The sequence below is a fragment of the Lingula anatina genome, chromosome 2, assembly GCF_051362555.1.
Source record: "Lingula anatina isolate TDL-2025a chromosome 2, LinAna3.0, whole genome shotgun sequence".
NCBI lineage: Eukaryota > Metazoa > Brachiopoda > Lingulata > Lingulida > Lingulidae > Lingula > Lingula anatina.
The window spans coordinates 41,747,687-41,775,368 of NC_141768.1; the positions used below are offsets into that span (position 1 = coordinate 41,747,687).

A 27,682-nucleotide genomic window follows, 5' to 3' on the forward strand; every position below is an offset into this window, starting at 1 on the left:
TATAGAGCGCTTATTTATTTATTTATTTATTTATTTATTTATTTATTTTTGAGCGACTTTAGTTTACTTATTTGAATATTATCAAAGGGGGAAAATACACCTTACTGACAGTAAAATAAGCATCAGTTAAACTACATATTTTTCACTCGTGGTCCAAATATTTTATCAGAAATGCCAAACTATCATGGAGTCACAATATATTTTTCAGTCAGCAACAGAAAATCCTGTTTTATTGCAACAAGTGCTTGGGCAAGATGAAACTTTCTGACAATTTTTCTGAGTAGCAAAAGTTACGCAGTATCACCTTTGAGTTACAGTTGAAATATTTACAAAAATATCCTTACCTCATCCTTGCCATGTCTGAATCACTACAAAATATATCAAAACGCAATATAAAAATTAAAATTATATGGCCCGGAACATACGTTACTGGAACATAAGTTACAATTTAGGCTCCTTACATAACGTATAGACATTGTAAATGTAGATGTAAAATTGAGACGGCCGCAGATTTTTTTTCTACATGTAAACACATATATGATTTAAAAAATTGAATTCAACTTTGAATTCATTCAATTTTATTTTTGGTACTTCAGAATGTGAAATGCACCTCTATATTGGGTTTGGGTGTTTTACCAGTGTCTTCTGATAGTCTCTATAGGCCTTACGCTTGAAATATTGGGTGGGTGGGACAGAAAATCTACATTCTCTGCGTTCATGATGCAAGTACACTAAAGAGCCTTCAAATGACCTACATATACGCTTAAAACTTGTTGTACTTAATCACCTTTCAGGGCCGTAGCTTGAGCAAAATGCCAGGGGGGGCAGTAAGCGGACACGAGGGGGCGAAGCCCCCGAGGGGGGAGGGGGTGTTCCCCTACCAGTGTGGAAAATTCTAAATCCCAGGGGGGGCAGCTGCCCCCCCTGCCCCCCCGGAGGCTACGGCCCTGCCTTTTATTTTTGGCAACTACTGACTAATCACGTAACGATATCACACAAGTACTCTACACATACTGAACAGTTCACATAATATAATGCAACGCCTGTCTTCGTACCCACAATTGGCGGGGAGGTGAGCTTCTCTCACATCTTGTGGCCATTGTTTTGCTCTTTGCCAACTTTTTGCTCCATTGTATGGGGGCTGTATGGGTGATCAATTTTAATTGAAATTTGATGTTGTCACAATCCCCCCATCTTGTGACTTCGTATCATATTATATTTCGTCATTTTAATAAACGACAAATTTCAGTCATGGGAACTCCTTTCATTTTGAGCAAAAACCCGGAGCTTCGTTGTGTTTGTGCTACATAAATAAATATATTTACGTTAGTTTGGTTAGAGAGGCCTGACGTCGCAGTATATCCTATACACATGCACGAATGCGGTTCTAGGGCACTAACACGACTAACCGCGAACATGACAATGTTACGCTGACGGTAGTACTATACATGTATATATATTCTCAGTCGGAGGACGTCCTGGCTCCTGGTCAAGAATAGTCTTTAAACTGGTCAAAGAAAAGGTAGGCTGGGCCTTGTTTTTAGATCATAATTATGTGGTGAATTGTATTAACTTAGATCTAAGTATTATAAGTAATGGTGTATATATTCCGTTTCTTATCAAAAACCCATAAACATACAATCCAGTATATAGGAATGAAGGATCTTTGTAATCCCAAGCAGACTTGGTGTAGAAATGAAAATGAAAATAAAATATGGTAAAGTCCGGAACTTCCTGTGTGATAAGAGTCTGTTGAACAGTGGGAGCGAAACAGCGGTTTACATGCTTTTACATTTGTGTACAACTTGACACGTGCGTGGACTCTACGAAAAAGAGAAAAAGATATAAGACGTTTTTGGGTGGTAAAGGTATAGGACGGGCAATATCTCCAAATCCCCGGACAACTTAAGGTAATTCATACGCTTCGATAAATATAAAATTTTATTTGTCTAAGTGTGTTTCTGTATTTTACCCCCCCCCCCCAACTTAATTTTTTACCTGAGCTATTTTGGCCGTCTATTCACTGTACAATATTGGCCTACATTCGAAGGTGAAGCGCAGCAATATTTATGACACCTCAACGTGCGGCTCAGGTGAAATAACAATGACCTTGTTACTGTCATTGTGGATCAACACAATGGTTACAAGGTTTGTTTAGGGGATCCTTTCGGCGATTTCTTTTAAAATCAAGGCGGTCTCCCGTGACTCTACGTGTACAAATACAAGCTCTGGAATAGTATCAACCACAGGTGTGATATTGCAGTGTCATCGGACACAATTGTATGCGGACCGAGAGACATTAAGGTGAGCTCGGGACACCTACGATAATTTACATATCACTGACAAGTGATGTATCGTGTACTTTTATACAAAGCAGGGATGCACAGTCTGGCTCACATACATCTGCCGAGGTAAGTTATACATACAGTAGGATCCAACATAATGTTGATAAAGTTGTAAAAGGCACCAGCAGGTTTTTGGCTTGTCGCTGTTGCCCTGTCGTTTCAATGAAATCGATGTTTATTATCTTTCAAATATGGAACGTTTGCTACATTGTGCTATTTCTCATTTACGCCACCCATATCTTAACAATGTTTGGTTACCTGTGATGAAATAAGTATACCAATGGGGGTAGACATTATGGTGGTTAACAATATTCATGATGAAATATTAAAAAACACTTTATAAGTTTTAGCATAAACTTGGGTTCAGTACAACATGAATTACACCAAGAAGTCAACGGAGAAAGGGAAAAAAGATAACATGTTAAATTATACATGCACATTGAGGTGCACGAAAAGAAACTAAGCCGGAGTACATTGAATATGCAATGGGAAATATTCATCGACCCAGTCTAGAATAGCCACCAATATTACAAAATATATCAACAAGTCATATATAACAAAGACTGAAATGAATATAAGATTTTAGCTCTAAAGCTTTAATTGCATACGGTTTTTGTTTTAAGCGTTTATTTAATTGATACAATCTTGTAATGAATACGAAGGAATAAGCATTAATGATCTTCAAGAATGGTTTAGAATTAAACGACCATCACGCTTTCAAGTCCCAAACTGACCAATTCTCTGTTAGGATGTTTTAAGATATCATTTTCCTTATTCGGCTTAAACCGCGGGAACAATCACGTGAATTCCTTGCATTTTCACTTGCCTAAAATTGCAGTTTAAGAGTTACAATTTCACTTCTAAGAAAGGATATCACTCGCTTGAACTCCTCAAAAAAGATAAAGAGACTTCATAAAAAGAACATCGGGGTTTTTTTTTAATCGCTAAAATTATTCTGTTTAAATACATAATATATTCTGTACCTATCTAAAACGAAGACGAACCACCACCACCCCCCCACCCCCCCAAAAAAAAGAATAAATAAGAAGGGATATGGAGACTTCATTCAACTCCCTTCTCCCAAGGGGGTAAAACCTGGTATGCAACTCACAGATATACTCCATGTTGATCCAAATTCCGACATATTTCAACAATATATAATCTTATTACTTCTATAATAAGGAGAAATAAGATATTTACCCAACCCCACCTTTTTCCTTGAATATCCTGGACCACTAGCGTCGATACTTACAACAATCTCATACAGATGGTGCTACTTACCCAGTAAATAGCAAGCACGTGTAATTTGATCATTCTATCCACTGCACGCATATTATCACGCAGTTTTAGAAGTATTCACCACGTTTTCTCGCTCACACAGACCAAACAGTTTTCGTCTTCCTTTTTGTTGTGATATACTAGAGTAGTCTGGAGCGGATGCCTTTGAAAGAGCTAGGTACATGTAAGTATGAAGCCAAAATTTTATAACTAAGGGACAAGCTGTTATCAGCAGAGTCACTCGCGTTATCGTTTGATATTCTAAAGGGTATTGTTTACCCTCGACGAGGTACGAGTACCTACGTCAGGTCAGTGGTATGAAAATAGGGACGCTCTGATGAATGTGTGGTTGCCGATTTGTAAAGTTGATGACTGGGATAAGGTGAAAATAGTCTGTCGCGTATAAACCCTAGTTATCTTCGTGACTTGTTTCCTTTTTTTTCCTAGATAAATACAGCTCACTACCAATACAGTAAGACATATAGGCCTATATACAGTACGGATACTATACCAGTACCTCAGTAGTAGAATAGCACGCCGCTATGGGGGGTATGTGGTCCAGTGGCTATGCACTGCCAACCCAGCCACCTCCCCCTGCCGACCTAGACGCCGAAGTGAACAAAATTGACTACCTAGATCTCGCCAAGTACGACTGGCCCTTTGAAAACTTGGTTTTGGAAGGTGGCGGCACGAAGGGGACTGCATACCCAGGGGCTTTACAGGTAGGCGTCCGATGTTAATTTTTGTTTATTTATTAAAATTGATAAAGAATATGGCGCCCACTGCACTTAAAAAACAAATCGTAAACTAAAGTGACCTCCATTCACTTTGTTGTCCTTACCATCAAAAGCGGTATCAACCGTGAAACTTTCAATGAATCATGGGTATTTATTATCCGTAATTTGTGTGCGCTGTGACAGATGATACCTAAGATGTTTTTGTTATAAATAGATGATTGATAGCATGTTGAAATAGAGAAAAGAACATGGGCGTCTAAGGTGAAATAATTTTGCAAATATGCCTTTTGGGACGACATCGGTCGGTGTTCTAACCTGAACATTAACTATTTTCTTCTAAGTCGGTGGAAAACGTCTTTTGTGAGTTTTGGTTGACCGCAAAGCACATTATTGTTTGTATTGTTAGCAAGAAATGTGCTTTTAAGGTGTCCAAACAACTTTACTGAAAACTTGTTATTAACGCTGTGAATAACAACATTATTATCGTCCATAGGTTGGTTTAGAAACTTTGCCAACGCTTTAGGTTTGTGGAAAGGAAATCATATTGAAAGACAAAAAAAGACATAACTGAACACAATATTATGGCGAAAGTGTTGGGCTATGTGGTTTGATTTCAATCCAACGTTGTGGAAAAAACGCATGTTTACCTGTTCCATATCCAATCTGTGAATACAACTGCATTTTTAACGCGTCGTGTCGCTGAGGTTTTTTCAACATGCACATATTTTGTGATCGGTGAGCTATTAATAAATTTTCTCGTTTTAAGCCTCAAGCTTAGATCCACAGGTATTGTTGCGTGTATACTGGTGTGTTAGAAAAGCTTACCGAAATACGGAATACGTGTGAATTTGTCTTTTTGCCGATATCCCCTGCACCTTACTGCTCCCATACACCGCCTATCTGAGATACGTTCACTCTCTAAATCAAGGCAGAGCAGAAATTTACTAAATATTTTTTATATATATTATATATATGGCATATAACTGTATATACCACGGAGCATAGACAACAATGTCTGAACTGGATGGAAAAAGTTTTAGCCGCTTTGGCGCTGTCTGTGGATAGTTTATTTCTACAATCACAATAACTCCACCAATGACATTAATGACTTACCTCCCTAATAAATCAATTATATATATATATATATATATATATATATATATATATATATATATATATATATATATATATATAAGTACCGAGTTCACCTGAGTTCACACTTGCTAAACGTGTACTTAGTTCACCTGCTTCGGCATCTGTTTATCTCGTCTCGTTTATTTTTTTGCGAGCCCATAAATGAAAAAGCCATTCCGGTATTTAATTTACCATTTAATGTATGTTTATAACGGCCAGTGACTAATTTTGTGTGTAGATATGTGTTCAACCGGCATACGGACCAGAAGACGTATGCATTAACAGGTTAAGGACTCATTCCCACTGACACTATCGGTCTACGTAAACTGATCCAACTCCGCGGGGACTCTCGCTAAATGCAATCAGTTTAACAGATTAACACACCTCCTCTTGTTTTCAACGTAGTTGTTTTATCATCATCTTTTCTACATTCTATTCAACGCCCGGGGGAGGCGTGTCATTCAGTTAATCCGATTGTATTCAGCAATGGTCCCCACGGAGTTGGATCGATCCACGTAGACCGACAATGACAATGGGAAAGAGACCTAATTTATCAATTTGTCAATGAGCCAACTAGTTCTTGCTCATACATTGCACTTAATGCCTCCTTTATAACATTATTTTGCTTTTTGAACATCAGTGGTGTGTTTTTAGTACTCAAAGTTGACTGCTTGACAGGCTTTTTTACACAAATTTCAGCCTACTGGTTTGAAGAGGGATCTGTGAAGAGTTGGTACACAGCCTAAAATATTCCTCAAGCAATCCTTAAAATGTTCTACTTTCTTCAAAGGGTTAATCAGGGTTAAATCAGCGAAAACTTTTTTCACTCCAGATCTGACACACACTACCCCAAGGTCGGTTTTCTCCCTACGCCGCAGTTTTTGAAAGGGTTTATCAAGGTTGAATCAATGACAACATTTCACTCCACGCCTTACCTTTACCAGGGCCTCAGATTAATTATGTTACGCTTTTCGCCAGCGCGACAAAGAATCTTGTCATGAATTAGTCAGACACATCTTATCTAGTGAAAATTCCATCTGTGTCTCTGGTAAAGGTGTACGTACGTTGTCCCCGCGTTTGAGGCTTGGGTCCATTGTACTAGTACGTGTGCAAGTTTGGGGAAAGTAATCGAGTAATGCGAAAATCCATATTGTCATTAGAAGAGAATGTCGGCACTAATTTTTCATTGATTGACATCATATACTTATCACATAAAAAAACTGTTCATTCTTGACAACTGACGGTGTGTCTTATTGATTGCAGATGAGCAATACATTAATTGCAATGCCGTTTCAACATCTGTTCTGGGTAATCTCACGCAATATTTTATATGGTGCGCTGGATAATGAGTACACAAAAACAGCATTAAAACAGTTTTTAAACATAGCACGAAGTGCCCGTTTTGCCGCCCTAAAATGCTTTTAAATGCTAGTGTACCGCTGCTATTTGTTTAAAGTTATAAAAACTACGACATGTAAACTGATCGACTGAAACACGGTAATTTATCTTCTCTGTTCATTTGGCACTTTGCACTTGAATTTGTTATGAGTCTTTCCTTAACCTTGCATACAACGGGGCTGTTTTTTTTAGTATTTATTTGTGGAGTCTACTGTACTATTTCATGTAAACTTCTTTTCAGTCTTTGTAACACTGATATAAGGTGAGTAAATACTGTAGCAGACCTCACATGGTTGTGATCAACGGAGTCGTCACGGCTGAGCAATGAGTTAATGGTTTACGCCGTGATACGGGGAATGCAAATATTATTTACCAGGTTGCACAGGAGGCAAATTTGAGAAGGGAGGGGGGTCTACACACACACACACACACACACACACATTTTAGTGAGTTTGATGTAGTATTTCAAAGACATCTTCAACTATTCATTCGCCTCAAAGAATTTTATAGGGCCCCTAAGCTATATGCACAGCTTCCTACGCCTATGACTGACTGTTAGACCCCATTCCCACAGATTTTAGATCGATCTATCCTTGTGGGGAGTCTCACTAGATTACTGTCAGCTTAGCCGGCTTAAATGTCTGTCCCGCCTACTAAAAGCTGTAAGGGGGTAATTAACTACCGTGCGCGTTCGGCTGACAGCAATTTAGCGTGAACCCCCAGGGAGTTAGGTCGATCTAGGTGGATCGATCTAAATCTATGAGAATGCAGTCAGTCTGTCTAGAAACGCAATATTTTTTTAAAGGTGAATATAATGAATGGGTTCTAAATTTGGACACCCTTCAAAACGGTTCTTATTTTCCTGTTGGACAACGCCTAAGACAAAGTATTCAAACGGTGTTAATCCTTTAGTTAACGACATAACATGATAATGCTAAACCACGTAGAATTTTAAAAAGTTATTAGAAAACTAGTCACGAAGAATTACGTGAATAACAGGCCACAAACACACTGAAAATAAATAACGTACATTTATCATTAAAGAATTTATGTACAATCACGTCTCCGATTACGTCTCCAATAAGACGTGTTTGAAAAGTGGGGCTTAAGCTTTTTGAAATGTATTGTAACTCAATCGCAAACTTTTCAAAACATAATAAAGCTCCATTCCTTGTCGACCAAAAAAGAAAATACACACACTGCTAACGGACTATAAACTCATATTAAAGAAATTACGTAATGAATCTTTAAAGAAACTATCTAAAATTATTGAATAACATGTTTCCAATTAAATGCCTCTAACATGACGTGTTTGAAAATAGAGTGAACATTTTCACGCACTCAAAAAAACAAGTAAACCCTCTTATGTGAAGAGAGTTTTTTATTGGAAGCGGAGAAGGGAATAGACAAAAAGAAACTGCTCACTATTTTTCATATTCTGAATCCTAATATTATTATTATTATTATTATTATTATTATTATTATTATTATTATCTTGTGAATATGAAGGAAATGAATTGATTTATTTCGGAAAGTGCTTGCAACTTTGAAAATGCAAAATTATTATTAATATTTTACCTTAATACTTTGTTCATTTGTCACTCTTCATTCCAATTACCTAAATTTTGTTTCGCTTTGAAGACGTTTTTTTTTGTGTGTGTTTTCTAAATCTTAGTAAGTAGAATATAAATCTTTCAAATTAAATATTCCCCAGGTTTTAGAAGATGTCGGTATACTACAGAGTATCAAGAGATTTGGTGGGGCTAGCGCAGGGGCGTGCGTCGCAGGTCTACTCAGTCTTGGATATAAACCGGGAGACATCGCCGCCCTGCTGAATCTGGACCAGAAGTCTATAACTGACGGTGAGTCGTTGCCATACGTTTTCTAATAAATTATGGAATACAAAATAAACTGTGTTCAGATTTCTAAGATATGGGAGCCTACAATATCATCTCTTGTGTATTTGCTATTAAATGTGTTTAATTACATTTTTTCATTTAAATTGCACTGCATGTAAATGTATATTTTCTGATATACTAATATATACTAGTATAGCCTTTCATTATTTTGCACAACAGCACGTATTCACCATGTTTTGTGTATTACTTTCGTATTTCTTTCTAAGTCGACATTCCTGGCGCATATAGAGTTTCACCCTGGCTGCTAAGTTATAAGCCCTACATCATGCGGATTCTCGAACATTTCTACTCGAAAGATTTCCATCTCTCTCTCTCTCTCTCTCTGTGTGTGTGTGTGTGTGTGTGTGTGTGTGTGTGTGTGTGTGTGTGTTAGAAGTTGGCAGGGTTTGGTTAATGCCCTTCGCCATGTACCCAAATAACGACTTAAATCATTTTTTTCAGATGCCTGGGGAGGTTATCTCTCATTGTTGCCGAATTTTTTGCGTATGTTTGGCTGGAACCCTGGAGAGAAATACCTGAGCGTACTGAAAATGTATGTAGAACATAAAACAGGAAACCCAGACTACACGTTCAAACAGGTAGGAAGATGCCCCAATATGCAAAAGGGAAATTGATATTTACGTTGTGTATACAGTTGTTTATCAGAAATTTGCCTTGACACAGAAATAGTCTGAATGTTTTTTTTTCTTAGTTCCTGGTGTCATACTGATTATAACAGATGTTTGGAATCTTTCATTTTAGTTATATGACGATAAGAAAGTTGAATTGTGTATTATCTGCGCCAATGTCAGTAAAAAGGGCATGGAATATTTCCACCCTAAGACAACACCGGATGTTCCCATTGCGCTTGCGATGCGCATGTCAGCAAGTATTCCAGGTGATTTTTTTTTTTTTTTTTTTTTTTTTGTAGAATATCATATGAATTTCAGTCCTTGGTCATTTATGACAAACTTAATTGCAATATCACCGGATAGGTGAGTCAGTCGAAATATTTCTCAATATCAGCATACTTTTAAAGATGAGTTAAAAACATCAATTTGGGGGAATTTCTTTCATTTTTGATTATCTCAATTGCAATTGGTTTTATGTGACAATTTCGCTGTTTTTATCTAGCATCTAAATCTTTCTTAAAATATTTTCTCGTACAGCCTTTTTTACGCTGCATTAAAACCTTATCCTTAAGCATTTGGTTAATGGATGGCAACAGCATATTTGGTATTTAATATGTTTGAATTCAGGCTACTTCCAACCAAAAGTCATAGAGATAAAGGGACGTAAACATTACTACGTTGACGGAGGAATGCTCTGTAACTATCCCATCCATGCCTTCGACGGTGAGTCTGAAACCTCTTTTTACATTGATTCGGTTTTTGGCCCCTCTTCATTTCGCTTTTCACTTCTTGAATCTGCACAGAATGGTTAGGAAATCTATGTCAAGACCTTAATTTTTCTGACGAAGTGAACTTTTTTTCTAAAAGAAAAGACAACAAGAGAGCAAATTTTCATCATGTACATTTAAACCTAGGTTGGTTTCTGTCTCTAAGACCAAAAGATACATTCTTCAAAAAATTGGGAACAGAGGAGGATCCCTTTGACAGGCCGACTGGAGAGCCATCTGGTGACCCGAACGTGAGGCACAGACATGAGACAATAGGAATGGTGCTGGTAAGAGATAGACAGTGCATGGTTAGAGCAATTAGATAAAGAATATATACAAGTATATATTTGTATTTATCATGCGAAATCGTATTCTTCTACATGAAAAATTATTTTACTATTATTATTTATCTATAGACTGCTCTTATCGCTATGATTGAATGCGCTCACGACAAGATGTGATTTTAGATAATCCTTTTGTTTTTGATAATGAAAAAAATAAAACCGACAGGTTTCTCACAAGAATTATTTTCTCTGTAGTATTCCACAGATGAACTTGATTTGATGAAAGTGGGAACAAACACACGAGATCTCGCGGAGAAAGCCACAAGGCAGAGACCGGACACTCCCCTGGCAAAGTACGTAATTTCAGGGAGTTAGGACTCCTTGGTAATGTACAGAATTGCTGTTGTTTGGTTGGCTCGTGATCTTATAAGATAACTTTCCTGTTTATATAGGAAAAGAAGCTTATATGCATCAGCAGCCAGACAGAAATGTATATCCAAAAGAAGCATTTCTGTGGAACGTGCATGTAGTCACAAGTTTTCTGTTTGTGCTAGTTTGCGTCACTTAATTGGTGCAAAAGTTGAAAAAATGACATTTCGTTGATATGGCATTAAAAATTGAGTAATGTTACCATAACGACCGGAAACGGTCTTAGAAACGTTGGAAACGACAAAAGCTCTCAAGGAAAAAACAAAAGACTTGCTCATCAAATGTAAACTCAAAAACTAATTTAAAAAAGGTGTTCAAATAATTAAAATATTTACAAATATAAATTTATATCTCCTGTTTACCACAAGGCTTCGAGGACAAATGATGGACGAAGTAAAATCCGAAGTGGACAGGAAATCTCAAGTCATCCATGCCGCTCAGTCTTTGTTTCGGTCATTTGCTAAAAACGACTTAAACCGAGATGGGAGAATCAGTCTAACTGAATACCAACGGGCTATGAAAGAGGTAAAACAGGCATACATAAAATCATTCTAACAGCACTCACGCCAAAGATTGTCAGTCTTTTCCCTTGGATTTTTAGGCACTGTTCTATTCGTTATGAAAGGGAGGAAAAACTGTAGCGTAATTCCATGTTAGGATCAATCTGTGTGTACTAGTACAGACTGAATGACCGCATTCAGATTCAGACATCGCACAGCTGGATCGATCTAACTCTGTGGGAGATTCTCGTTAAAGTGCAATCTATGTAATCAGCTTAATTGTCTCCTCGAGCAGCTAGAGGGTAATTATATTTTGTGTACGCGGCTTAATTACCCCTTGGCTGCTTTATTTATTTATTTATTTATTTATTTATTTATTTATTTACTTTTGACTTGAACCCGCCGTTCTGAACACTGACATTCCATTTCAGCTCCAGAGCCGGGATCCGACGTCAGTTCGTGTTCTGTTTGGCGATTCGTTTGATATGGATGCCTCATTTACCGAGCTAGATTATAACGAAGACAAAATGGTAAAATGACGACACAAAATCCAGTTGGTGTAACTTTGTATTATTTTTAGCTTTCATTTTAGAGTTTAATCGAAAGAAGGTAAGTTATTTTGTCAGTTGTTTAGTTATGTTTTGGGCTTATTGTCTGTCTGTTTGTCTGTCCTTCCGTTCTTCTGTCTCCTGTTTAATGATTTTGTATTTTCCCTGGTTGCAGGTAACGGCCACTGAATTCATGACATTTTTGGAGAATAAAGGCGTTGTCAGTCCTCTGGAATATATCCTTGACGTCTCCAACACGCCCATCCAGTCTCTGCAGGACTACATAGGAGCTTTATTGTCCACATACGACGTCTCGTCGCAAAGGCAATATGTTAAGGTGCGTATGATAGGCCTACAAGCCAGAGATTCAGAGCCGACGAGGACCAACTTCTTTGTTTTTAAATTTTCATGTCCCCTTGTCAAGTCTGAAATTTAGCGGCGTTTGACTGTTCAAAAGATTACAGTGCCTAGCTATCACAAATGTTAGACGTGTCTGTTAACCAAGTTATGTACCATCGGATGGCTTCTGGGGAACTACAGAACTCAGATGACTGGGTACTCGTTTCTGAGTGTTGTGTATGGTTTAAACTTAACCTGTCCTATAACCGTTCGTTTTTGGAGATTTGAAAATTAAGAAGTTGGCAGGCATCGGACCTGAAGCTTAGGCTAGATGCATATGTATTATCAGTGTTAACAAACGCATCATTCACATCCTGGACATATTTGTGCGGCGTTGTAGCACTTCGTGGTGAAACTTGCTCTTACAGAAAATGAATGGTTATGGTACTATTATATATTTTCTAGGCTTCCGATTCTGAGCGTACAATAGGTATCTGCACAGACTATATTAGTACGCTAGACATGGACATGGAGGAACAAGACAAAATTTTCCTGCGAAAGGTATGTGATTCTCACCCACCCCACCCCCTCCTCCCACCTCCGACACACAGTATACACACAGTATGCCTTAAATATACATGTACACTGTACCTTGGTGCCTTTCCAAAGAAAATCCTAACTTTCACAGTGTGCGGATATTTTCATAATTCAAACTTGTGTACTCTTTGAATTTTTTTCTAAAAGTTATTTATTTTTTCCTTCAATCGTTTGTGATATATTGATTAAAGCAGCCAAAAGTAAAAGTTTTCAGATATTGGCAATTAAATGTTGGGATTAAATGTTCAGATGGACCCAACCCAATTTTATATCACATTTAAATTTTTCCTTTTCCTTCCTTTTGTAGCAAGGGCGATCCGGAACTACGGCATTTTTAAGGGAATATGCCAAAAAGTGTAATATCCCACTGAAAACTCAGGAGTGATTCTGCACTCTGGACATGTTACCGGCAGCAGCCGACAAACCACGTGCTTGTGCTGCCTACCATAGGCCATCCGCGCGATGACGTCGTTTTTGTTAAAAAAATTTGCTTCAGCAAAGAAGTGTGCACATAATACTATCCAGAAAATATCTGTCAATATCTGTTCAGATATTTTCCCTGTGACCCTGGTAGAGGGTTATGTGCTTGGATAATATATTATAATTTATTCTCATTGTGCTATTAACGGGCTAAGTGTTGGGGGTTTTTTCGTTTGGTCGTTTACACTTAGATGCATAATAGAAAAGACCGAGAATAGGAATGAGTTTTATGACTATGCAAAACGATTCCAGTGAGTTGTAATGGTGAATGAGCACCCTAAATTCAGAGTGACAAAACAATCGGAACATATACCTTTGTTACACCAATTATAGAAAATAAAGTATGAAAATGAACTATCCATGCATGGCGATTTAATGTTCCAGTGGTTAGGATGTCTTTTTAGATTTCTTTTTTTTTTTGTTTTCAGTCATCAGAGTCGTCATCCTAAGAATTGTGTTAGGTAAAAAAAGAAAACGAAAACTGAACTGAATTCCAGTTTTTCACAAAATGCAGGATGCAAAGCATGCGATGAAAACACAGAATTTAACGGACATGTTGTGTCATCAGTGGGTAATATGGCTGCTGGAGGTTAGAAATATGTCATCAAATTTTAAAGACAGTTTTGATCTGCATATGCTCCACAGAATGTTCATAGCGATATCTGGATTGGACAACCAGTTTTGCTTTTAAAGAACTGATGACGTTGTTAAAAAGTACAATAATATATTATCTATTAGAATGGTCGTTGTTCCAAGGATTTCTATTTGATAACGTTATATACTGTATAATGATAATACTCACTTTGGAACAAAGTATTACCACCCCAAGTGAGAATTGTTTACAGGTCTACCAACAAACACCCAACGGCCTGTTGGCATTCAGCTATATGATGCTCTTGTGACAAAAGCGAAACGTAGCTTTTTCTTAAATATTCTGTTCCAAAATAAATGATTGTTATCACAAAATGTTCTTAGATATAATAATCATTTAATATTCAGTTACGTTATAGCGTTAACTGATCAATTATCTACAGTCACGTTTAACTTGAACGGTATATTTTGTTTAAGAACATACACGTGCGTCCCTAGTGCGGCCTTAGGTTAAAGAACTGTGCAGAGCTGTGTAACAGTGATGCCATTTATCCTAATTTATATTACCGTGAACAATTTAAAATGCTTGTGTTTAGCTTGCCTGTAATGATCACATAGTGATATCAACTCATCTCTGATTGGAGAATAAATAAAGATAATACTAGTTAAAAATAAAAAAGCAGATTTAAAGAAGAAATATTGGTGTGTGTTTGTTATGTTTTAAGCGTATTTATTATATAATTTTATACGATTGGCCTTTTCAAATGTGCATCAACATGCAATATCTGCACGCTTTTGATAGAAAAGATATGTCACGCTGACACAATGCTGTTCTGGTTGATTTTATTAAGTACATCGAGACCTGGACGCCACTGGTTGGCCTAAAACTTAGTATTCCAAACTAGAATTTATACTTATAAAATAAGAAGTGTGCCATGCTGTTGTCGCTCTATTCCAATAAAGAAAACCACATAGACATTTCGGAGATGAAAGAACGAAATTCACATTCTATGGCCCAAGGCTGGATATTAAAATATCATGAGGAATATTTGGTCTAGTGGCTTTGTACTACCAACCCAACCACCGCTTACCAGTGATTTAGAAAACAAACCAGCGCACACCCAATGGAGGTGAATTACCCTGGGTTAAGAGTTTCTTTGAAGCTCGGTACCTGTGTTGTGTGCTGAATCAGCTCTAAGTAAAATCATGTCCCACCCGATCTTTCTTCCTTAAAGGTAATCCTTAACACATTCACCCCATATTACTGGCGTTGTAAAGTGTAATGCATACCACTGCGTTTGCGCTCCGATCCAAAAAGACGGGTTACACCAATGAATCCACGATTTGCTTTAATAATATAATTAAGCCCTACTTGTCCCAATACACTTGTCACCCAAAATGTAAGTACTCAACGGTATGTTGGGCATAGTTAGGTATGAAAATACCGCTTGGTTTTTTTTGTTTTTTTTTTTGGGGGGGGGGGGTCGAGATGGAGGAACTTTGGAATCTAAGAAGGGTACACGTACCCACTGTGCGACCCCGTGGGTCTGCCACGGAGGCTGTTGTCTTGTATATCCCAACAATGTGACGCAGTTATCATTACCTGATGTGGCCTGTGAAAGTAGGGCAATACTGCGCGGTTGATGAAACTTCTACTATTTGTATGCTGCCTTCTGTCAGGGCGTCAAAATATTTCAGCAGACTATACCCATAAACGGGCTATTCTGTGATAAATATTTCATCGCATGTGTTAGTGAGTGAAAACACGATAATATGGAAGATGTTTCATAGGGCGGTCTTTCCTGTTAGGACCGGCTGTCATTAGACAAAAGTGAACTATCCGACTTACGGACTATTGCTCAATATCAACGATGGAGAATGCATACACTGTAGCTGTAGCCTAATTTGTGTGCAGCATGTGCCCTGGATGCGGCCTGTGCTTGCTATTTATATATAAATACGGCACATAAACCGCAAAGATGGATTCATTGAACCTACTTGATTATTCATGATGTCACCTCATTAAAGGATTCAAATAAAGGCCAGAATTTTACGAATAGAGCAGGGAGAATCGTTCATTTGAATAGCAGGTGCTCGTGCACCTATTAAACCATGGGAATAACTTGGCCTATACGCTACAAACTACCACATGAACCGCCGCCAGCTCTCGATTTATCTACAGAGGTGAATAGAAATGTGTATATCGACCTCGCCAGGTACGACTGGCCCTTTGAAAACCTCGTTCTGGAAGGCGGCGGTACGAAGGGGACGGCATACCCTGGCGCAATTCAGGTATGGACCGGTACGGGAATCGCACATAGTGTTGCCATGGTAACGGTTATTAAAATGTGATGATAGAATGTTTTATTTGACGAGAAATACTAGAATGACTCACCAAAATAAAGGAAATTCTTTGTCATAATGGTAGACCTTCACAACAATAAGTTAAACATAAGTTTATCCCTTAGAAGGTCATACAGTGTATGAGGCAAACCATAAATAATAGCACCCATAACTAAACCGGTTATGGGTGCTATTATTGTACCGTACCAGCAGGCTTTATAAATATAACAGCGTAGAAACGTATTTCAAGACATTGAGGAGAATTATCTGAGCGAGATACTCCACTAGAACGTGTTTTTTCTTTATTGTTAAGATCTACTTTGCCTTCCCCATGCATCCCATGGCATTTTAGCCAACGGACTAATTAATTTTTATTTTTGTATTTTAGGTTCTGGAAGATGTGGGAATACTTCAGAGAATTAAGCGGTTTGGTGGTACCAGTTCGGGGGCCAGTGCGGCCGGTTTGCTCAGCGTGGGGTTTAAATCAGGAGAGATCGCCGCGTTGTTAGACATGGACCAGAGAGTAATCTTAAAAGGTAGATTCTTGATTCTTGATCCAATTAATGATTATTTGGTACATACCAATAGAGTTACGGAATGACAGAATGATTCAAGGGATTTTCATATAATTATTTTTGTTTTGGTGCAGCATACAGTATACAAAATGTCATATTTTATTTTATTATATTTTATTTTATAATAATGGCATTTTTATTCTTGCAACTAAAAATCGGATTGCTCACCAACTATTAGAGTGTTACATGTAGAAGTAACTTAAACGTTATATTGGTCTAAACATCAAGACCCATGCGATTGTTTTCTTACTTTTAAATAAGGACTATCTTTGACAGTAGACCAAACGAATCGTTATCACCTAGAGTATGACGTCACAAATTAAGATCTACAGCCAAAGGACTTGCTAGATCATACTAATGCCAAAACACAGTGACTTAAAATTGGATGTAGCAATGCTTCTCATTTGTTTATAATATAAGTAAGCGACTGGTAGTCTGGCAGATATTTACTTTCGCGTGTTTTAGGATAATGGTAAAACTCACATTACTTTATACTTTACCCGTTTCAGACGCTAGAGGAGGGTATTTTTCGTTAGTGCCAAATTTTCTACGCCTATTTGGCTGGAATCCAGGCGACAGATATCTCAACTTGCTGAAAATGTGCATGAGACACAAGACCGGTAATCCAGACTACACATTCAGACAGGTGAGGCTACTCATCAACAACAAATCTTTTTTTATATTTCTCATTCATTTCGCACTTGAAATTTCAGAAAGAGAAATAGTTGACAAACGAATCCGTTGGCTTCAAGACTTTTTGATTTGAAGATTGTGATTGGCAGTTTGTAAAGTAGATTGTTTAGATCTAAATGTTTTTTCTTCAGTTATATGACGACAAGGGGCTTGAACTGTGTATTGTTTGCGCCAATGTCAGTAAAAAGAACATTGAATATTTCCACCCAAAGACGACACCGGATGTACCCATTGCGCTTGCAATGCGCATGTCTGCAAGTATTCCAGGTGAGTGAGTGCCAATCAAAAAACACTTAAATGTCCGACACTGCCAATAACATGTCAAACCATGCAACATTGTAGGATATATATATATATATATATATATATATATATATATATATATATATATATATATATATATATATATATATATCCCTAACGTATTTATACTGGAGAGTGTCTTGAACATATCTCTTGCCTTAGTGTTTTTTCAGCCTAAAAGTCTAGAAAAGACAGGGAACAAGCATTACCTTGTTGATGGTGGCTTAATATGTCCTTATCCTATCCATGTCTTTGATGGTAAGTGTAATCAGCTTTGCTATGTTAATCGTACTATTATATAAGCGTTCTGTTGTCGATTTGGCCTTGCTCCTGAGCTGCTTTCTTTCTCATGTGGTTTCCCATTCCTGTTTTTCATTTTTGCGTTTATCTTGCTTGTGTTCCCGAAGGTAAAAAACCGTGTTTGTATGATTTCTGGTTTTAAATTGTGCTATATGAAACTGCAGATTGGAAAATTTTAAGAAGGTCCCTTACGTTCAAAATCTTTTGAATATTTTTGTACAATTCTGTATTTTAGTGAAAACCGAATTGCCTGGGGTACGTTTTGTTCTTGAATTTAGAAAAAAATCGAAAATCATCTTTGATGGCGTTTTCCATATCGGTACATAAAACAATCGCCTCTTGTACGGTATCTTACCTCACTTATTCCAAAGTAAAATTACAAAATGTTAAAAAAAATACACCTGTTTATTGGCTAACTCGCATTCTGTTCTATTCTGACAAGAAACCAAACCATTTTCCACCAATTAAATGTATTGCGTTTAAACTCAGGTTGGTTTCTATCAATGCGGCCAGAGGATTCGTTTTTTAAGAGGCTAGGTACGGAGGAGGATCCGTTTGAGAGGCCGATGGGACAGTTTTCAAATTGCAGACATAAACATGAGACAATAGGAATAGTGTTGGTAAGTTGTAGTCATTAAGTGTATCGTGACTAAATGTTGAAAAGATGAAACGTTGCAACTTTTGGTACATCTAACAATGTGCTTGTGATTCAAACATGCGTTTAGTTCGAATGTTTCGATTGTTTTAAGGGTTTAAAAACACCAATCTATTGAAGTATTACAATATTTATAATATGTTGTGTTCTAAGACGTCCATCAACCCATTCATGCCACCTGTACGTTTTCATTTGACCGAAGTTTTATTTCTAGACAAAATAGTGAACTCCCTGTTCTATGCTTCTAATCTCCGCCCGTTATGCACGCGACTTTAAACTGCTAAGCACTAAAGTTATGTAAGATATTTTTTCTGGAAATTTTCGAAGCTTAATGAGGTTAATAAATAGAATGTTTATTTTAATCCCTCTAGGTTATTATATAGAAATTGTATTTTACTTCGAACTGCGTTTTAGTATGCTACGGATGAGCTAGACCTGATGAGGGTGGGGACAAATTCACGTGACCTACAGGAAAAAGCATCATCACAAAGACCGGACACGCCTCTGGCTAGGTATGTTAACACACTTAAAGCTAGAATCGCTTTATTGCTTATATCTTTATGGTATGACCAGTTTAAGGATCCAATACACACTCTGTGTGTGTGTCTGTGTACGGTGTCGGAACCATGCAGCAATTTATTCATTGGAGGCGCAAACTAACTGTGTAACTTTAAGTCTTTTTAGAGAGTGATTAAAAAGTCATTATAGATTTCAGAGTGCGCAACAACCAATCTAAGATGCAGAGTTTTTAATTGACATTTGTAATAATTTTAACTCATGTTATCTGCTAAGGCTGCGTGGACAACACATGGATAAGGTGAAAGCAGACGAAGACAAGAAATTACAGATTTCAAGCGCTGCGAAGACCGTGTTCAGAGCATTCCATGACAAGGTCAGTGACCAGGAGGGAGGCATCAGCCTAGGCGAATATCGAGAGGTCATGAAAGAGGTAAATTTTTGTATAGAACACGTCCATTTTGGCAACAAATTGGATGAATTGGAAAACGTTTGTATTTTGCTGAATTTGGTCACTTACGGTTTATTATTATTTTTTTTAAACCAAAGTTGGATTTTTGGCTCTTCGTGACGTCAACTACGTGTGGTGTCTATTTGCAGTTGTAGTTTTACATTTGTCCAGTAGTGTTTCTTTACCATATTTTGTTGGGATTGTTTATACAATAAAAAAAAACCATTTGCACAACTCCGCCTGCCACATAACCAACATTTGAGGTTGTATAACATTTTTACCTGCATTTCAGCTCGAAACCCGAGATTCCGAATCTCTTCGAATTTTATTTGGGGATAATTTCGACATTGACTCCACGTTTAGAGAGCTGGATTATCAACAAGACAAACAAGTATGTGTTCTCAAGTTAATTTTTTTTCTGCATTTCATGGCAACATAGACATGTCAGTACTTATCACTATAGAACATTCCAATTTTCTTTTGGGTTTGAAGTAAAAAAACAAAGTGAAAAACAATTACGGTTCAGTTGTCACGAAAAGATCGCAGTTTATTTATTTATCTTTTTATACTTTTCATTTCTATTTTCATTTAGTTCTTTTGTTCCAATTTTAAGCAGTATACAGTTATTAGAGATACATTTTACACTCTTTACATATCTGAGAAATACTTATTGTTTTACAAGTTCCCATGGTAACGAAATTCACATTCAATGCTATTTTATTACGAAATTTACACACACAATTTATGCACTTTCAAAATAGAAAATCCCATAATTACCTCTTTTTTATTTTACAAGATAACAGCAGTAGAGTTTTTTGCCCTCCTGGAGAAAAAAGGTGTTATAAGCCCGCTTGAGAGCACGCTTGGATTTGCCACTTCACCCATTCTATCGGTGAAAGACTATTTTAGTGCATTAGTAGCTACTGTCCACGTCTCGTCACAGAAACAATATATAACGGTAAGTTGTGACCAAAAATAAAAGAGACGGCAATTTTCTTTAAAAAAAATAACACCGAAGAAAAATAGCATTTTAAATTAGTTAATTTAAAAGAAACGCTAAAAAATGAATTTAGAAAGCGAAATCATATTTCACTTACACATGCGAGCGTTTTATCGACAATATGTGGGTAGTGGGGGTAAGTCCAAGGGCTGTCAAGATGGAAATAAACGGTATGTGTATTAATTAATAAGCATTTTCCTTACGAAATAAAATGAGAACTTGCGATTGGTATGAAATCTCATATCATCGTTCCAGAAAGGTCGGAATCTGTAAAAGCGAAGCACACAGCGTGAGATTAAAATACGTTCTGCGTCAGACACAAGTTAAGGCTCCTTGTGTTAAATATACCCACTGAAATATGTGTATTGCCGACTTGTTTTGAAAGCAGGGAAACTGCAGTTGTGTCCGTATAAATGTTACCAGCACTGTATAATGCTGTTTTCAATTTCAGGCCTCAGATGTGGAGCGTACCATTGGCGTGTGCACGGACTATATACGAATACTGGATTTAAATATGGTAGCAGAAGACAAACTTTTTCTGCGGCAGGTAGGGAACTTTATTCATAAATTTGTTTAAAGACATGATTCCCAAAATGGTGTAATTTTATGTAATGTTCAAAATATAAGTTTACAAATAATTTCAAATTATTTAGTTCAATCATTTAGTTCTGTTTTATAATAGGCGGAGGTCTGTGCTTTTGAGATGTTCTTTTTTACAATATAAAGGAAAATTACATAAATCTATGATTACAGTATGCGACGTGGTGATCATACAAAATATTTCGGTCTTTCCTTGTGCGAATCATAATTTTAGTGAAGTTTAACCCGGTAGTATAGAATCTCTTTAGGCTAATATCATTTCTCTTTGTAAAAGTAAACCTTTTTAAACCAAAGATTTTTTCAGTTTAAATATTGGAAAATTAGTTATGAAAAATAAAATTTTAAGGAAAAAATGCAATTATTTAAGACCCTCATGTGGTTTTTATTTTTACTGGGTATAGCTACAGTACATTATTCTTTTTTCACGTTTCAGCAAGGACGCCTCGGCACCGTTTCCTTTTTGCGGGGATATCTACAAAAGAATTCGATTCCTCTGAAAAAATGAAAACTCTGTCTAATGGCCTTGGGTCACATAATTATACTTTTCTTTCAATCAGGGTTTCCCTGAGGGTTTCTATGAATTGTGTAGTATTATTAATATTATTATTATTATTATTTTAGTTTAACAGATACACCCAATGTACATGTTTAGATTAGGTAAATGTAAGTGGTGTATATGTAAATGTTTATAGAAGTATATTAATGTTCCGAGATAGTAAATGAAATAATTTATCGAAGATAAGATAACAAAATAAACATTAAATTAGGCAGATGTATTCAATCTCACAGTTGTAGGCAACTGTGGTGTACGTAGCATTTGTAAGATTTTCTTTGCAGTAGATGGCGCTAAATGAGAGTTTTTAATAAGTTGACACGGACAGAGCTTTGTTTTAGTTCTTTGCGCTGAAAGAAAGCTTTTGATTACAACTTTATTATTTTCATCATCCCACTAATTTGTACGAATTAAGAACATACGCGAAGAGAAAAAACACAAAATAGAAAAATATTAATCTTATGCTATCCTCGGTAATTGTTGGAAACTTTTTTCTTTCTGATACGAACCATTGAAAACTTCAAGGTCATTTATATCGTTGATGAAAGTCTTTAATGGAGAATAAAAACTCTATATGAAAATACATGAGACTTATAATACAATCACAAATGTTGTCATACATGTGAGAAATTCTACCCATTACTGAGATTAACTGATATGAGTATTGGATATACATAAATCATTTACTTCAGTTTGATCGCACATTCCATAGCAATCTGAATAAGGCAAGTTAGGGACCACAGTTAAGTCCTGCGCGACAACCTTAAACATGTAGCGAGCCTAGGTACATGTAGCATGAACTAATCTGTGAAAGCCTCCTTCCAAATTTCAAACATGCAAGCGGCGCTGTGAAATCGGAAGAAAATCACCATCGGCATGGAAATGTGCGATATGATGCACCACCCCAAACCTTGATACAGTAGCAATGAGACGGGGGAGGTTTGCGGACACTTCACCTCAAACGTGCTAAGAATCCAAAGAGACACGTTGCAAACGAGCAAGAACGTAATGAACTGACGACCCTGCTTAACTGTATTTGAAACTCGCTTTGGGCCAGGGCGCCTGCGCAAACCGTCTAAGATGCACGCGGTTTGCATCATTGCCTCCAAGATTTGAAACACCGCGATGGTGAAAGTCAAATGAAAGGGGGCGATGTCTGTCCCCTCGTCCTCATCTTCGAAAAGTTTTTTTGAAGGGGAGGCGTCCGTGTCAAATGCAACGGCAGATATCGCGTTAAAGATGGCCAGGGTAAACAATCCCGTCAGCGACACGATTAGCAGGGTGCGGTCTAACGCAATGTCCTTCTGCCTGTCAAAATCCAGCCTTCTGAGGAAGAGAAACATCGCCCCAAGCGCCACGCACATCAAAGCTGAGGTAACCACATGCATCGTCTGATAAAAAAGCAGAGCAAAGTGCCGCATCTTGTAGTCCAGGGTCTTGTCTTCGTCATACGCCATAAAAAACACGATGGCCGCCACGCCGTAGATCAGTACCACGATGCCCAGGAGGAACCCGATGGTACTGTTGGAGCAATCGATGCGTTCAAACACACCAGCACGCGTGTGATGGGCGTGGTCTTCATTTTGCGCGGTGCCATGTTGATGTGACTTCCCGACCGAGCGCCATATAATGTACAGGAAACCTGAAAAACGGCTTGTTTTATGATGTATGGTAAAAGCATTGCTCCTCGGGTCGTAAGGCGAACTGATTTGACTTTTTCTTTTTTCTACTTTGATTTTAACTGGCCATGCAAATGGCTGTTCATGAACATGTTCTAACATGGAACGTCTTGGAATTCATTTAGTACTCTCTACAATACTAATCAAAATGTCTTGTTTCTTTTCTTTTGATTTTTTAAAGGGGACATGCAAATCACTTTTTATTTATAATTTTGAAAATGTTTTTTTTAACTTCATAGCGTTGTCTGCGGTGACTTACCTGCTACTATGAGATTGAACTCCACTGCGCAAGGATACAAGAATGGAGTTGCTTGCTCTGCCAGCTGCTCAAATATCCCATTTGTTGGTTCTTCTTTGGTTGGAATTACTTCCGTTACTTGTGTAGTGGGCGATACATTCCCTGAAATGGAGCAACACTATAAGCCCTACGTTTACTAGAACATTTGTGCGTTTTTGGGCGAGCTTGTGCTTTCTCGGCCTATTTCAATAATAAATGATAAACATCAGCATTCTACGGCGATGCAAACTTAACCTAGCTGTTTAAAACGGGATGCAACTACTTTGCGACACACAGGGCGCCCACAATCATTTTTATTTATTTATTTATTTATTTATTTATTTATTTATTTATTTACCCGAAATGACAAAACCATCGATAGAATGGACCCATTCAGGATTCAACCACATGGTAACCGTCTTTTCGCGCTTTTTCACGCCCTTCAAGTCCTCCGCAGTTTCATGGATCAGTACATCTGCCCATGCGCACAAACTGGTGGCCACGAGATGCATGACGGACAGGTTGACCAACCACTTGTGTTCTAGGTACACAGTCTGGAATGTGAGAAATAAATTTATCAGTTTCACTGTTAAACTTCTATTAAACACGAGTAGATTGTCTAGGCACATTACACTAGAATTGCTTCTGTTAATAAGAACGAAAGAAAGTTGAAATAATATTCGAATTACTGTATATTCTATTTGCAGTTTCTGGATCGTTCGAAACTTTAATTAAAGCTTTGGGTGTCCGATTTGTGAATCGTGATAGCTGGATGTAGCGAAATATAAGTACAGGAAAGGAATACATTTCAGAATAAGAATCTCAAAATTGACCGACACGTTAAGTACATAACTTACACGTTCCATGACATATGACATGGGCGTAACTAGGCATACGCACGGATGCACTGTGCGTACAATTTTTTGGCCAACCATGTTATTATTTCATATAAATTTAGTGTATTTTTCATGGAATATAAAAGAAAATCCTCTTCTTATTAAAGTCACCTGTATGTACAAATCATCTGTTTCAATTGTATAGGCACAATTGTTCTGACCCCCCCCCCACCCCCACCCCCCGTCTTGCAAACTGTGGTAAACAATGCCTATAACCTTAACAAGTCCTATCCTATAGACTTTAATCGTCCATCTAACTGAAACTTCCTTTACCTCTTAATTGGAGGGTTCAGTGGCCCTCAACTCTTCTGTACCCTCTCTCTTGAGAATATCGAACGCATTCTAGCTGGCGATATTTATCTCAGGTAAAAATCTGCCTGAGTGTTATTCTCAAAGAGCAGCTTCCGCAACCCTGGGGGCACTAGATAAAATCTGGACACCAAGTTTAAGAAGGAGCTAGAGAAACAAAAGCAGAATTTTTCCTGCAAAGCTTCAAAGAATTTTGACACGGACTTGACCCAGCTTACCCCTTTCAAACTAACAGGGTGACATGGGCAATTTTTACAAACAAATAATTAAACTTAGATGTATCAGAGGTCTGTCGTGTCGTACAATTGGTTGTTTTGGGAGCCATGCATCCACAAGTAAGGTGAATGAAACCGTATGTTAGTTCAACTCAGAGGTGGATCCAGGATTATTCGAAGGGGGTTCCACATAAGCGAAGCTAGCCTCCTTTTAAATAAATATACCGTTATGGGTAAAAAGAATATTGAAACTTTTTTAATTGCGAGACTAACTGACTAAATGATGATTTTATTATTAATGGAAATTAAGCTGCGATGTGTGGTACAAATGCTGTAATTACGTTGTCCTTCATCTCTTGCATTAGTCTACATTTTGCTGGGAATTTTAAAAATCTGTGCGTACAATTTTTAAAGGTCTGGTTACGCCCCTGTATGACATCACCCCGTAAGCGTAGGTGTTAACAGTATTTAAATGATCATCCTAATAACAATTAAACTGAAGAGAATAAAATTTACATTGACATAGTTGAGCAGATATCCGATCATGATGAGAATTAACAGGAAGCGCAGAACAGGCTCCACCACGCCGACCCCACTCTTCTCTTTCCAGTCATGAGCAAGGAAATCTATGACGGCGTCCATCGCGAAGCCAAGCCCGAACACTTAAAAATAAAATGATAATAATTAAAACATGAATTGAGAATAATTTACATTTGTAAAGTATTTTTAAAAATGACTAGAAAAACCTTCAATCCATTGATCTTTGTGTGAGAGCGGATGTGAGAGTGTGCCTGACGATATGTTTGTGTGGGTCTTCATTTTGTATTTAGATTGCGATGAATAAAAACGCCACGTAATTTGCACAATCATCATGATATGAAAATAAAACACTCACAGGTGGCTCCAAATTTGAGGTACAGACTGCCGGCATGGAGATTCCTTTCCACTTTGGTCTTTGTGGAAAGCGTGATGAGGGCGAACAAACAAAAGATACCAACACTCGATAGATACACATTGAACAACTGAAGCAGACAAAAAAAAGTAATGAATAAATACATGAATTAATAAATGCATAAATAATAAATATATAAACCAATAAATGAATAAATGAATAAATATACAAATAAATGAAATAAAGGCCTATAGTCTCCGCCTCTTTAAACACGGAAAGAAAACGATATGAAGCCCACAAAAGTACATGTATGTGCGTGTGTCACCAGGGTTGTGAAATGCAGCAGGAAATAATTCTTCAACTTTTCTTTCTCCCCTCCCCAACCCTACTTGTTAACTCCTCCACAAAAGAGGAGCTCTTTTTGTTAATATTTATCCTGCATGTACATCATTGTATTGTAAGTATTCCTTTCGTGATAAGATCATGTACTTTCACTTTTGAATTAGCGCTAACGACAGACCAGGAAGTATTTGCACAAATTAAGTAATCTTCACGTGCTCAAGTAATCCTCACGTGCTCTGACGTCATATGCGGTACTTTCCCAGGCTCGTAAAATCAAAGAACAGAACAACATTTAATAATAATAATAATAATAATAATAATAATAATAATAATAATAATTATGATAATAATATGATGTTGATGATGATGATGGTGACGATGATTATGATGATGATGTCATGATAAAACATGAGGCTACTCACATTTTTGTTTGCAGTTGTCACCTGTTCGGTGAAAATCTGGGAGACTGATATTACGACTCCTGTCACAGTCAAAAACAGGGCGTACAAACCAGCCAACACCTTTCCAGCGTTCCCCTCTCGTCTAAAAGAAAAGCAATTCGGTTATTAAATTCAGATAATAGAGATTCCATAAAGATAAAACACATTTTCACATACTAAAATAAACAAAAACTCTTTATCATCATCACATCGTCTACCAGTACATTAGCTCTCTTGCCACGGCAACAGACTTTTACAAAAATAAATAAATAAATAAATGTGAAAGAAAATAAGAAATCGATATTAAGATATTAGTTACCGTGGTCTTTTAAAATCCACAGCATCGTCCTCATCAATTGGGATCAAGCGTTGCTGGTCATCCCAAGCATCGTAAAATTCATCGCCATCAGGGTCACCGTCAACCAGACCTCCGACTAAGTTGACCTCTGCTGCGTCCATTTTTAGCTAAAAAGAGAAACAAATCGACAGCATTTCATCTCTCCGTCTGGCGCCAAGGCACTGGCGTATCTCAGAATCTCATACAGAAAATACGTAACACAATACCTAGCTATAACCACGTTGTGCACACCAACCTTTCCTAAATCTAAACTTTTGTTCTCTGCATGAATAGAGTGTAAAGTCAACACGAAACTGCTACGTCCTGGAAAAGTCCCGTGGTATTTATA

At 37.3% G+C, this 27,682-nt stretch overlaps 3 protein-coding genes across 10 annotated transcripts; 2 read left to right on the plus strand and 1 right to left on the minus strand.

Moving 5' to 3' along the window:
• The first annotated feature begins 1,365 nt into the window (after nt 1-1,365).
• Nucleotides 1,366-14,332, plus strand: LOC106166510 (uncharacterized). 4 transcript variants are annotated; one of them, XM_013545095.3, is made up of 13 exons: nt 1,366-1,522; nt 4,071-4,345; nt 8,607-8,754; nt 9,253-9,389; nt 9,553-9,688; nt 10,050-10,145; nt 10,337-10,476; nt 10,729-10,826; nt 11,271-11,427; nt 11,834-11,932; nt 12,126-12,287; nt 12,755-12,850; nt 13,194-14,332. In XM_013545095.3, exons 2-13 carry the CDS (start codon nt 4,166-4,168, stop codon nt 13,269-13,271), a joined length of 1,527 nt encoding a protein of 508 aa, XP_013400549.2. In that variant the 5' UTR covers nt 1,366-1,522; nt 4,071-4,165; the 3' UTR covers nt 13,272-14,332. The 4 variants fall into 4 exon arrangements, with proteins under 4 accessions (XP_013400549.2, XP_086861730.1, XP_013400550.2 ...); XM_087005604.1 differs by lacking the exon at nt 1,366-1,522 and adding an exon at nt 2,104-2,411; XM_013545096.3 differs by lacking the exon at nt 1,366-1,522 and adding an exon at nt 2,104-2,304.
• A 1,142-nt stretch (nt 14,333-15,474) lies between these two features.
• On the plus strand, nt 15,475-22,546 carry LOC106166111 (uncharacterized). Of its 5 annotated transcripts, none has more exons than XM_024074912.2 (12): nt 15,478-16,249; nt 16,689-16,836; nt 17,385-17,521; nt 17,700-17,835; nt 18,034-18,129; nt 18,661-18,791; nt 19,241-19,338; nt 19,619-19,718; nt 20,086-20,184; nt 20,590-20,751; nt 21,245-21,340; nt 21,827-22,546. In XM_024074912.2, the coding sequence occupies exons 1-12, from the start codon at nt 16,070-16,072 to the stop codon at nt 21,896-21,898; spliced, it is 1,455 nt and encodes a 484-aa protein (XP_023930680.2). In that variant the 5' UTR covers nt 15,478-16,069; the 3' UTR covers nt 21,899-22,546. The 5 variants fall into 5 exon arrangements, with proteins under 5 accessions (XP_086862089.1, XP_023930680.2, XP_086862088.1 ...); XM_087005961.1 differs by having other exon boundaries at nt 15,481-16,259; nt 19,619-19,775; XM_087005960.1 differs by having other exon boundaries at nt 15,481-16,249; nt 19,619-19,775.
• A 146-nt stretch (nt 22,547-22,692) lies between these two features.
• LOC106166487 (proton channel OtopLc) lies at nt 22,693-27,682 on the minus strand. The gene is made up of 8 exons (XM_087005959.1): nt 27,590-27,682; nt 27,316-27,461; nt 26,979-27,099; nt 26,218-26,344; nt 25,839-25,984; nt 24,261-24,456; nt 23,885-24,025; nt 22,693-23,588 (listed from the first exon to the last, which is right to left on the minus strand). The coding sequence occupies exons 2-8, from the start codon at nt 27,453-27,455 to the stop codon at nt 22,747-22,749; spliced, it is 1,713 nt and encodes a 570-aa protein (XP_086862085.1). The 5' UTR covers nt 27,456-27,461; nt 27,590-27,682; the 3' UTR covers nt 22,693-22,746.